At 38.7% G+C, this 13,435-nt stretch overlaps 1 protein-coding gene across 2 annotated transcripts in view; it reads right to left on the minus strand.

The window, feature by feature from the left end:
* Window positions 1–342: 342 nt before the first annotated feature.
* Window positions 343–13,435, minus strand: part of pms1 (PMS1 homolog 1, mismatch repair system component) — a 108,387-nt gene continuing 95,294 nt past the window's right edge. The window contains exons 10-13 of one of the 2 annotated variants that reach the window (XM_063051996.1): window positions 8,850–9,332; window positions 8,053–8,183; window positions 4,220–4,380; window positions 343–1,275 (exon numbers count right to left, since the gene is read on the minus strand). In XM_063051996.1, the coding sequence (XP_062908066.1) occupies window positions 1,111–1,275; window positions 4,220–4,380; window positions 8,053–8,183; window positions 8,850–9,332 (940 nt within the window). In that variant the 3' untranslated portion in view covers window positions 343–1,110. The remainder of the gene's footprint in view (window positions 1,276–4,219; window positions 4,381–8,052; window positions 8,184–8,849; window positions 9,333–13,435) is intronic. The other variant, XM_063051994.1, reaches the window with a different exon arrangement.

Raw genomic sequence — 13,435 nt, forward strand, 5'->3', positions numbered from 1 at the left:
GCTGCATCAAATAGGTCCCAAAATAATTATTTTAGGGATAAGGGTAAAATCCAAAACAACATGGATATTAGAAATAGAAATGAAAAATGCTGGGAAGGGTCAGCTTGTAACTGGGTTATGGTGGAGTTCAATAACCATTCATTAAAACCTACAACAAAATATAATTTTTGTCTCCAGAGATACTGCCCAACCTACTGAAATTTTTTCCCCCTTCTGCTTTGGCTTCAGATGTAATAATAAAACATTTCAGTTACAAATATCTATTAATGAAGAAACATGAAAAATAATAAACTAGAATATAACAAGACAAAGATCCCCCTTCCATTCTATATTCATGCAATCAAGGAAATAATATAATTTTTTAAACAAACATCTCAATTATTGATTAAAATTATTCAGATTTTTTTAAACAGTAGAAATAATATTTTATTTATAAATGTGCAAAATACATTTCTTCTCTTTTAATAATCCATGGTCTTTAAGTATAGGCAGGCTAAAAATTCTCTACTATTGAATTTCTGATCTTAGCTTGCTCACCGACTTCCCACGTGTAGAAGAATGAGACACAACCAAACTGGTCCATGACACACTTGTTCTTAAATTAGTTGCTCATTTAGAGCAATGTGATTCGGGAAAGGATGGGGGTGTTCATTTTTTCTATTGAGCAAGGTAAAATGAGAAGGAAGAAAGAAGGAATAAATTCTTCAACTTTTATTGACTGTGAGAAAGCAAAGACACAAGGATTGAAATATGGATCTGCTGATACTGCTTACTTAATTATGTTCCATAGTTCAAACAACATGCTGGAAATATGCTTTAAGAGTAGGGCATTCTATCAGATACATGTGCTGTATTTTACCATAGACTACCATGTTCAAAAAACAATATAATTTCAGACGGAATTCATCTTGTCCTGAAACTAGTTGTATTTAGAAAATGGAATATTAAAAATTTCACAGTATTTGAATTCAAAATTTCAGATTCAAGACATCAGGATCATATGTTTCCATAATTTTTTTTGCATGGACTGAAAAATTATTATTGCTGCATGTCCTTATTTTATTCTCAGTTGCAACAATTGTGTTGCATAATGCTAAATGTTATGTCTGGTCAGTTCGTTTCTGGAATGCTTGCTAAATGATGCAAAAATGGACGACCATGAATACAACTGTTACAGTCTTTTCCCAGTTGTTGCTGCATTCTTAACAATGTATCTTCTATGTCTTCCCTTGAAAATCTGAGCGGCAACTGTCGAGCCAGGCGAACAGCCTCTCCCTTCAGGAGAAAATGCATCAATATACTTGAATAAATATTTAAGCAAAATTGTAATAATGTGCTCTCAGATATATTACATAACTGGTTGCATTTTGCAACATTTAATAATTTCACCCCATCCATTTCTTTCCCCGTATACAGGCCCCTCACACAAGATATTAGAGTAGGAAATTGTGCAAATAGGTTTATGAATTCTCCCACTGAATTTTCTTCACTATGGTAGCTTCAAAGCACAGCAGTGATATGCAGTCAGTAATGCCAAAGAACAGTTCAGGTTGTCGCCATATCAGGGAATTACTGATATTAAATATATACCTAACTACCCTACGACAAACCCATTATTAAGATAAATCGTGAGATTAACAATCTGTGAGCCACTTTGCTTAAACAGTTAAGGTGCTCCAGCGTTGTCAGGAAATAATGTAATTGTGCTTCCCTGGTCTGATGGTGCACTCAGGACAGTTATTTCTTTGCTTTATCTATTATGAAAATATGTTGAACAAACGGCTGTGTATACATGTCACTGGACTCTGCTCTTTGCCCTTAGGTTCTGGCCCTGTAACTGGCAGAAATGAAGGGGCAAAGGACAAAGGTCAAGAGCACAAGTGGACAAACCAGGCATTCCTGAAACTGACCCTAGTTTTGAAAGCTTGAGTACCTTCATAAAAGAGCTGGTAAGTTGCATATGAAAACTGAAGGGTAAGTATGAAAGTCTTTAGCTAGCTTGAAACTTTAAAGTTGCTTTCTATAATAGAAAGGTAGTATAGTAAAACAAATTGCACTTTGTGCTGACATAAGAAAATCAACAATGAATTAGTGGGGTTCTGACGGTGATTGGAGGTTTTTTAGTGTAGGGGGATGGTTTAAATCATCAAACCATAATTCTGCCTTATTCAGATTTCTGAAGGCAAATTAAAACTTGCACACAGCTGAATAGGTGATGATATTCACCAGGAGCAAGTGTATTTATTCCCCAGACTCAGTGTGCGCTTTCTATTGAGTTAGCTAGCTGTGGTTTATCTCACCTGAAGTTACTTTTTCTTCCTCCTCCCCAACTTTTATTCCTGTCCTTATTTTTCAGAGATAACATTCTGCTACATCAGCCAAGTGACCATTTCTCATATGAACCTGGATTATGAATATCAATATCCAAAGAGCCTCACCCAACCTGATCCAGTTGCAACTTGACATCCATCAGCACCGGCTCCCATTTCAGCAGATGCTAATGAGTGGGGAGAGGTAGGAACTTTGCCCTTTCACAGGCTGACAGCTAATGTACTGGCTGAGATTAGCCGATCTGGCAGAGACCAAGGGTCAAACCTTCAGTTATCTTTCACACAAAGGCAAGGTTTAAACAAAATAACAGTGTGCACTAATTGCCATCTTTAGCTCTTTACACATCCATAAAGTAAGCCATCTTGTGGTAGAACTGGAAATCGAGGATGAGGGAAGGAGATCCAAAAACAAAATAGAAGTTTGAATTAATATACAAAAAAAATGGAAATTCCCAGCAGGTCAGCCAGCATCTTTGGAGACAGAAACAATTACATTGATTATGACTGAAATATTGACTTTGTTGCTTTCCTCAAATATGCTTCCCAACCTGTTGAGCATTTCCTGCATTTTCTGTTTATTTTAGAAAAAAAAGTGAAGAAATGACAGCTGAAGAGATAAGAAGTCTCATATCTGGAAAATGGTACAGCTTACATAAGCTGTGAGCTGCTGCCTGTTCTTTTAAAGAATACAGTCAAGGCTGCATTCAAGCTTGCTGATCCTAGCTACAGCTGGCCTGGCTACCAGCTGCCTTCAAATGAGTTTAACTTTGAGAAGCAAGCCTCAAGCAGATATTATGATGTCAATTTGCAACCAGTAAAAAACATCACCGCCTTTCTTTAGGTGTAGCCTATGAAAGGGAGCAGCAGAAATACTTTCCTTCTAAAAGGCACTATAAAAACTTTGTGATTTTTGTGCCAATTCCAAATAACTACTACAGCATTAATAAAAGTAATTTACATCAGACTAATTCTATCAAGTATCCGCAACACCCCCACCTATTATTTCACCTCAATTAATCTCAGACGTCTACAGTACAGAATAGAGGCCATCAGTCCATTATGACCATCCTGCTCTTTAGGCTCCTCCCACTGCCCTTCTCATTGTCCACACCTTGTGCTCCAAGTGCTCACTTGTTTCTTTCCCAAACGTTAGTAGGTCTCCTGCCTCTACCATTCATTCATATAGCAAATTCCAGACCTTCATCAATCTTTGATGATTTTTAAAAATCCTCTTTTTACCCTCCTCAATAACCCTTCTATAAATTTGTGAATTTATACTGTCATATCCCAATTTCAAACCAGTTCAGATGTAATCGCTTGAAACTAATGGCTGGGGAATGAGGCCTGTTGTTTAAGATGGCTTTAAGGTACTGAAAACTTTGTCTTTTTTTTAAAGAAACAAAGAAGTATCTTCATGAATGAACCAATATGTTGTACCATAATATTATTGTGGTTAGACTTGTACCCACAATTCCCTATATTGCTTAATTTCACTTGGAGCTATCAACAGCAGAGTAGAGGGAATGAATTTCCTCTGAGCAAGGAAGCAAAAATAGAGTGAGGAAGACATTCCATTGCTTACAAGCATTCCCAAGCTGTCAAGTTACAGAGCACCATTGCAAGGAGCATATCGACACCCCTTCCCCCAATCTTGGATAAAGAACAACATACATACAATAATTAATATTAAAAAGTGAAACATAGTATTTGCTAATATTGTACAGTCCCAATTAATTAACTTGACCAGTGAAGATCAAAGCAAATCAAACAAGGAAAGCTACTTTAATGACACTTTTATCCTTTTCATTCCTAAAATATTTAGACCTCCACTAGAATCACCTGCCAACTTGATGTATTAATTTTTGGGGTACTTTCCATAAGTGTCTTACCTCCAAATAATTTACAATCTTTAAAGGTCTGCACTGGTGCAAATGCTGAGCATTTTTATTTAAAATTGCAATCAGGATCTCTCGTAAATCTGATATACCGTAGAAAGGTAAACACCGAGTCATCTCTTGAATTTCCAAATGATGCTCTCCTGTTGCGTTATCTAATCATGAAGAAAGGAAGTTATGTTGTAGACTTGACATTATTTTTTAAATTTTATGCAGCACATATAATTCTTAACTTCTAAGTCAATATTGGTTATATTTGGTTTAGTGATTTAAAAGTTAAATATAGTTACTAACTTAAGAAACTTTCCTGCTGTACCACAATGAAGTGACAAGTATAAATGAGTTATGTTTTGAAATTGAAGTGCTATAGCTATTTCAGCTTAAGTTAACTACAGCTGCAAACCTTTGCAAGGTTTATCAGAAGTTGCCTCAGGCCCTGACTTGCTCCTTGTGTTAACAATTCCCACATGGCCTGAGTGACATTTGGCAACCTCTCGGGGATGGCCATACTAAGCAGATTTAAACAAGGCAGCGTGTCTTTCCCCAAGAAAAGGAATCAGTTGTCAAATATGTTTAATAACAAATTTCATCCAGGGTCAGTGCCTGCATCACCCTGCACAAGGAGCAAGCCCCAGTGGAATGTGTGAGTGACGTACTGCTGAATTGCACATATATGTTAGAAGATCTTCCTAGCAGGGACACTTAAAAACTATCATCTCAGCAAGAGGAAAATAAATCTTCACTTGGTGACCTTTCTTGGAAATAACCATTCTGTTTTAAAGAGTCTCAAGTGGAAATATTCTCCTGTTCCATCCGCTGAGAATCTACTCCCATTAGTAAGATTTATAACCCAGTCAGCAGCTTTTTATTTCAGTTTTTTCCCCCTTTTTTTCCTACTACAGAGAGACTTCTGTTGGGTTTCTGTGTTCATTATAAAAGCAAAACACTTGTTCAAAAAAAAATTCTATTTTTCAAACACCAAGGATTAATAATTTAACTCATGGGTACAATTGATATAATGGAATCAGCTATATTTGTTTCTTTTTTTTAAAACAGAAACTAAACATATCTTCATAATTCAGGTAATAATTAAGTTCCATCACTTCCCCACATTCTTTCCTTTTCACTAATAACCCCCTGAAGTAAAAAGAGAGATGGTGCAGTCCACTCTGTAGTTATTGCCAATGGATAGAGTTAGCAACATTCCTTTTCAATGCAGCGGCAGGCACACTGAAGTGTCTTTTCCATCCCTACCACTGGATTTATTCAAGATTAATCAAAATTAAGAGCATTATAGCAGTTAAGTGACACATATTAAATGCTGGAGAAATCGAGCAGGTCAGGGAGCATCTGTGGATCAGTGTTTTGGCCTGGATCCTTCATCAAGACTGGAAAGGAAGGGGCCAGGAGCCGGAATAAAAAGGGAGGAGAGGGAGGAGCATGAGAGGGCAGGTAATAGGTGAGTCTAGGTGAGTGTGGAATGAAAGAGCATGTTATAAGAAGCTAAGATGTGGTAGGCAGAAGAAATAAAGGGCTGAAAAAGGAATAGGTTAGGAGAGGACTGTCGACCACGGAATAAAGAGGAGAAGGTGTGGACCAGAATATAGATGATGGTCAAGTCATGAAGGTGAGGGAGGAGTAGGGGAAAGGGTGAGGAAGGTGATGAGGAATGAGAAATTCCTCATTCCTGTGGCCTCCTCATGACCTGCCCAGCATCACTCTGTGGTTCCTTATCTCCTTCCATTTGTTCCATGATCTACAAGATAGATAAATGGATGCTTCACTGATACAAAAGGAAATTGCAGTGTCACAATAGCATTACAAGTGCACAAATATACAAATATTAGAGAAGAAGTAAGAAAGAATAATATAAGATGTACAAGATTTACAAGTCAAAGATTACAAGGTCACTTCCCCGGCTATAGGTTGGCTCATTATAAGCCTGGTGGCTGAGGGTAAGGATAATCTCATATAGCGCTCTTTGGAGCAGCACAGTTGTCTTAGTCTATTACTTTAAGTGCCTCTCTGTTCAGCCAAGGTGGCATGCAGAGGGATGAGAAGCATTGTCCAGAATTGCCAGGATTTTTCGGAAGGTCATTTGTTCTACCACAGCCTCCAGTATCTCCAGTTTGACTCCTATGGCAGAGAAAGCCTTGCTAATCCTCTCCTATCACATTCTTCCTTCTTCAGCTCTTTGCTTCTTCCACCTATCACCTGCCAGCTTCTCACATCATTCCTTTTCATCAACCCCTTCAACCCACCTCCCTTCCACCTCTCACCTGGACTCATCTATTTCCTGTCAGCTTCTGCTCCTCCCCTTCCCCCTTCTTTCCAGTCCTGCTGAAGAGTCTCGGCCCTTCATTTCCCTCCATACGTGCTGCCTGACCTGCTGAGTTCCTCCAGTATGTTGTGTGTTGCTCAAGATTTCCAGCAGAATCTCAGATCTACAGCTGCTAATTGGCATTTTTATAAGAAAAAAAATCTAAGTTGTTTTAACTCCCAGTTGAGATTTAATTGACTGAGTTAAATACACAAAAAGGTGATGATAAAGAAATTATACTATTGATGATCATAGCTTCTTCCGAGGATGGGGATAGTGTTACATCTTATCATGGAGAAGAAACTGTCTGTAGAACACTAATGGAATCCTTGGTACTGTCTTCTGGTGACTTGTGCATTCCATTGCTGTATTCATTTAAAATATTAGTTTCAAAGTATCTCAGTAAACAACAATTGCTAAAGATGTTTTTGCAAAAATCTTAAACACACTGTTATAAAATTCATAAGTTGGGAAAACTGAATCTTTCAGCATTTGTTAATGGGAGATTAATGCAATGCAGTTCTGTCAATGGATATGTTTGTGCTTGTGCCAAAGGCCAAAATTCAACTTTTCCCCCCCAGGTGCACTGCATTGGTTTGATGTGCTGTCACTGGAAATCTGCTGCAAAGGTTAGACCCCTAAAATTTTTTCCATGTGAGGAAGGTGTGCCTGCAAAAACCCTCATGCTCTTTCTTGCACTGACCAGTTACTGACACAGCAATTCTGTCAGAATAATTTATTGCTATTATTGGGTGGAACGCCTTATCTCTGACACATTTTGTATGTTTTATGGATGATTATGTAAAGTATAGATTGCTGGTGACCCAAAAACTGCATTTAGCAGCAAGGAGGTCATGACAGCGGGTGCCTTTACACCTCAAAGCTCATTTTACACCATATGGCTTAAATATAGTTTAATAGGCTGAAGTAACCTTCTCATTTCACCAGCTGGTGGAAAATACACAAAGGACTGAGGGTTATAGTGAAAAATAACCCGATAAAGAATCCCACCCTTGCCATCATTGAGAGGAATTGTGTATGCAATGCTTTGGCTCAATGTTAATGGATCTGGAAAGAGTGTAAATATAATTTACAAGTAACTTGAGAGATGCCCCAGGCCATTTGTAATTAGGTACCAGTTAACTAAATCAATAAAAAAAAGAGTAGAGAAAAAATAAGAATAGCAAGCTCAAAACATGTATAAAGTTGCCCCTAGGAGAAAATAGCAAACTCCCTGCAAAGACTTTAAGAATTCATCCATTTCAATTGTTTGAACAACAGCTAAGCTCTGAATCAAATATTCAAATTAACCAGAAATTTGAAAAACCTGCAACTGTATATTTAGAAATGAGTGCACTGCATTTAAAATTCTTAGCACTTAATAAAACTGCACATTGTGACACAATTTCAAATTCTGCAGGAAATAAAAGTGGAACTTCCTTTAATTTCTTGCTTTATTGGTAGGATACTATATTTTAAGGAATATAACCATTCATCTACACCATACCTGTGATTAGTTGTACCTTGAATCCATTACAGACAAGTCTGGGATCTGTAAGATAAATTATCCTATTCACAGCAGAATTTTCTTTCTGCATATTATAGAGGCAATCTACATACTGGGGTCCTCCAAGCTGGCTGAAATAAATCAAACAACAGGTTAGTCTTGTCAATGATGAATAGCAGATGACAGCAGATAGCTTATACATCAATTCACGTGTCCTCAGACATCCTAATAAGTGTTTTAATCACCAGATATCATAATCATCACTGCTTAATTCTTCCTTAATAAATCTTTAGAAAGAACCAACTCTGATGGGGGGCGGGGGGAACTCTTGAAAAATGCAAAACTAATCTTTTGAAATTATGCTAGGGTTTAGAGCTAAATATTTATTCGGAGTTCTGATGAAGGGTCTCAGCCCAAAGCTTCGACTGTTTACTCATTTCCCTCGATGCTGCCTGACCTGCTGAGCTCCTCCAGCATTTTGTGTATATTGCTTTGGATTTCAAGTATCTGCACATTTTCTCATGTCTGTGTTCTAAATATCTGTTACTGGTTTCAATTAAAAGTGTACACTGTATTTAATACATTCACAATATGGAAAATAGCAAGAGAATATGTTTAAAAATTTTGTATAATCACTCATCTGAGCTGAAACATGTATGGGAGCACACTAGATTGTTAAAATGAAATACGTGATATTTTCAGAGACATAATATCAAAATTACACTGGTGATGAACTTTAAAAATAGTGTAAATCTACACACTTAAGTGCTAATACATTTTCATTGCATTTATTTTACCTGCTAGTTAGCGATATTGGTGTATCAAGGATTTCTGTTGGAAAAATATGATTCTCCATCAGTCTTTTAAATAGCAGAGCCTCCTCCACTCGAAAAGGGTTTAGTAACATCAGCTTCCTTTCAGAGGCAACAACCCATCCACTGGGGGAAGTCAAGGAATTAATGAGATGAAGTCTTTCACCACCTGCTTCATTGTTTTTGGACAGTTGCTCAAGTTGTTTTTTTAAAACACTTAAAGAAAATGGAACATCAATCACCTTACAAGGATTTTCCAAACTGGTTTTGTTATGGATTTGTGACTGAAAAAGTTTATCCAATATTTGCTGATTTGAAAGTGGTGCATTTTGTTTGTGCATCATAGTAACTTTAGATGATTGGGCCAATTTTGGCTGTTTCACTTCTTTGTGAGGAGGATTTTCTTCCATGGCTTTCTTCAGCTGTAAATTGTATCTGTTCAGGTCCTTTGCTGCTTTGTCCTCGAACCTAAAGAAATATAGTCTTATTGAAATACTTGCTGATTAAAAGACATGCAGAGCTAAATCAGGCTTGTTATTTCACATATTTTTGTACACTCAACTACACTACACTTACTCAAAGTGTGTAGAAACTGGGATTTGACCAGCGGCAGAAGGCTAACCCCATCAATGGCATCAAACCTCTTCACTGAGATAAGGGCAGATATTGAACATTTTCTATTAAATGCAGGTTCCACAAAGCAGCAAAACCATTATGAACAGCGAATAATTTTGAGATTTAGCATTCTAACATTAAAAATTGATTTAGCAAGGACCTATCCTTTAAGGTCAAGCTGTCCTATTTATTCATGGGTTATTAATATTTTATAATATGCATTAATTCATATCTGTATACACAAACTGAAAATAAAAATAACAAATTCTTGTATTAAAGCAAATCTGGACCACTATAGTGAACAATATCTCCTCCATATGTTAGTCAAGTCAAATTTATTTATAAAGCACATTTAAAAACAACACATGTTGACCAAAGTGCTGTACAAACCATTACAGGTAGCTAAAATCACAAATACAAGAAACACAGATATAAACCATAGAACCATAGAAACATTACAGCACAGAAACAGGCCTTTTGGCCCTTCTTGGCTCTGCCAAACCATTTTTCTGCCTAGTCTCACTGACCTGCACCTGGACCATATCCCTCCATACACCTCTCATCCATGTATCTGTCCAATTTATTCTTAAATGTTAAAAGTGAGCCCGCATTTACCACTTCATCTCTTTCCACACCCCCATCACTCTCTGTGTGAAGAAGCCCCCCCCCCATGTTCTCTTTAAACTTTTCCCCCTTCACCCTTAACCCATGTCCTCTGGGTTTTTTCTCCCCTAGCCTCAGTGGAAAAAGCCTGCTAACAGCTTATAGGCACAAAATAAACACATGAGCCTAGGCACAAGCCAAAAATCAGCCACATCAGGAAGATTCAAACGCTAGTGAATAAAGGTGTTTTGAGCCTGGACTTAAAAGAGTCAATGGAGGGGGCAGATCTGATAGGGAGGGGAATGCTGTTCCACAGTCTAGGGGCTACAACAGCAAAGGCGCGGCCACCCCTGAACTTAAATTTAGATCGCAGGACAGCCAGAAGCCCCAAGTCAGCCGACCTGAGGGACCAGGAAGTAGAATAAGGGGTTAGGAGGTCTGCGATATAGGAGGGGGCCAGCCCACTTAGGGCTTTATAAACAAACAGGAGAACCTTAAAATCAACTCTAAACCGTACTGGTAGCCAGTGGAGAGAGGCCAGGATGAAAGTAATATGGTCCCTCTTCCGGGCACCTGTCAGGAGCCTGGCTGCGGAGTTCCTGGACCAGTTGCAGGAGGGACAGGGACGACTGACTAATCCCAGGATACAGGGAGTTGGAGTAGTCCAAGCGGGAGGATATAAGGGCGTAGATGACTTTCTCGAGATCTTTGAAAGAGAGAAATGACTTAATTTTGGCAATAGTACGAAACTGGAAAAAACTGGCTTTTACTACTGCATTACTATGCAAAATAATGCAACTTCACACATAACGATTTGTAAGAAAGCTGGGTCACCAAAGCTCAATTTCACTAAACACAAAGGCCCTTCAGCCCAAGTCTGTGCTAGCCATGATGCTAAATTAAACTAACTCCATCTACCCACAAAGGATCTATATCCCTCTGTTCATTGTCTGTCGAAATGTCTTTAAACATTGCTATTGTATCCACTTCTCACTTCTCCCCTGCCAGCACATTCCAGGCACCTACTGCTCTGTGTAAAAGATATTGCCTTGCAACTCTCCTTTAAACCTTCCCCTTTTCACCTTAAAACTATGCACTCTGGTATTTGGCATTTACATCCAGGGTAAAAGATTCTGACTATCTACCCCATCCCTAATTTTATATACTTTTATCAAGCCGCCCCCTCAGCCTCCAATAACAAAGAGAAAACTATCCAAGTTTGTCCAACTTTTCCCTGAAACTAATAGAGTTCAATTCGAACAACATCCTGGTGATCCTATTCTGCAGCCGCTCCAAAGCCTCCACATCCTTCCTATGTTGTGGTGACAAGAACTGCATATAGAACTCAAATGTGACCCAATCAAGTTTTTATAAGGCTGCAACACAACTTCCCTACTTTTATAGTCAATACTCCAACTGATTAAAGGCAAATATGCCATGCATCTCCTGTTCTTAGTGGTGATGCTCACTCAAGTTTCTCTTCACCTGTGTTGAGCCACATGATGCATTGGCCTGTGAAGCATTAATGAGATCAGGAACACTAATGCAATGCACACAGGTAGCAGAGGTCACAGGGACAACAATTTCACTGCAGTTCAAATGGTTTTTCTAATGAAAACTCACAGGAACTGTATTCAGAAACCTAGAAAAACTCTTTCCCAACATTGACATTTGGATTTAAAGCTATTACATCCCTCACACACTCTTACACATTATAAAGTTTCCCTGTTAGAGGTGTAGAAAGATACAGCTCAGATACAGGACATTCTACCCAATGAGCCTGTGTCAACTACACTGCCCACCCAATTTCCTGCATTTGGCCCATACATGCCCTACCCCTCCATGTACCTATCCATTTGACTCTTAAATAACACTATTGTACCTGCCTCAATCACTTTCTCTGGCATTTATTCCATATACTCATCACCCTCTACGTGAAAACAATGTTCCTCAGGTCTTTCCCATAACAGGGTGACCAAAACTGCACACAGCACCCCAAATGCAATATACCCATTGATAGAATGTGCCTGTGGAAATACTGCTCACTACAAAAAGCATTTTTTGTAACATGTAGCTAAAGCAGATGATAAATTTAAAATTCTGCCAGAAAAGGAGTCAATTATCTTGCAGTAATTGCAGAAGTAGATTTGGGAAGAAGCTGGCACCAGTATATTCCGGAAGAAGATGGCACCAGTATATTCCGGAAGAAGATGGCACCAGTATATTTCGGAAGAAGATGGCGCCAGTGAACAACGCGTCCAAGGGCAGCATCCTCCAGACGGGTCACAACAACAACTTCTTTTAAATCTTCCTTTTCTTTCAAACGTGGCTCTGCTATTGTTGGGGCCTGTGATCTACATTGTGGTGGCGTTCTTTCAGGCCGATTGCGTGATCTGGTACTTTGCTGTCTCCAAGAAGGTTCTGTGAGTCCTCGAGGCCAAGAAGCCTGGAGTCCATGATCAACTCCATTTCTCGCCCACCTAAATGCCTAGGGAGACTGAAATCATCAAGCTGAGAGCAGGAGTCGAGTGGGTATTCAGAACCACCTACTAGCCTCTGACTCACTGCTGGCGGAAGGTGGTGTCTGATGGGCGCTCTCTCCCTCTCACTCGCTATCCCAAAGGATGGTCCTTGTGGTCAAATGCTCTCTCTCCCTCGATATTGTTGGAGGATGGTGCCAGAGTTCTGGACCTTGGACAAAGTTTAATTGACGTGGTGGGTGGATTAATCTCTGTAATTCACGTTACGATGTGTTTCTGGTTTCTGGTCGTTCCTTTATTTAGTTGCTATTTTGGGTGATTTTCATTGGAACGGCCGGCAGATAGCAAACATTGATCTGACTGAATATCCTTGGACTCTTTTGATTTTGTGTTTTATATTCTGTGTTTTTCATTCTTTTTTTTAAATTGCCATTTGCCTGATCTGCTTTTTTTGGAAGTGGTGGTGGGGGGGTGGGTTGATGTTTTTCTTTGAACGGGTTCCATGGTTTTGTTTGTTTCGTGGCTGTCTGTGGGAAAGACAAATCTCAGGGTTGTATACTGCAGACATAATTTGATAATAAGGGTACTTGGAATCTTTGAATCTTGAATCTTAAAGTGACATTTTCAAGTTAGTACTGAAATCAAGAATTATGCTTGCTCTTTCTAAAATTGGTACAAAAAAGCTAAACACTTTTTTTAATGTTGGGATGTGTAAATTAAATTCACATTGTTTAAAACTGTTTGAAATCACAATCCAGAAAACTTTGTGTCACTGTTGTGCTAACGTTTTGAAGTGGGAACATGCATGTATCATTTTAATGCAGTGGTCCCCAACCACCGGGCCACAAAGCATGTACTACCGGGCCGCGAGGA

Source organism: Mobula hypostoma, chromosome 6 (genome assembly GCF_963921235.1).
Source record: "Mobula hypostoma chromosome 6, sMobHyp1.1, whole genome shotgun sequence".
Classification (NCBI taxonomy): Eukaryota; Metazoa; Chordata; class Chondrichthyes; order Myliobatiformes; family Myliobatidae; genus Mobula; species Mobula hypostoma.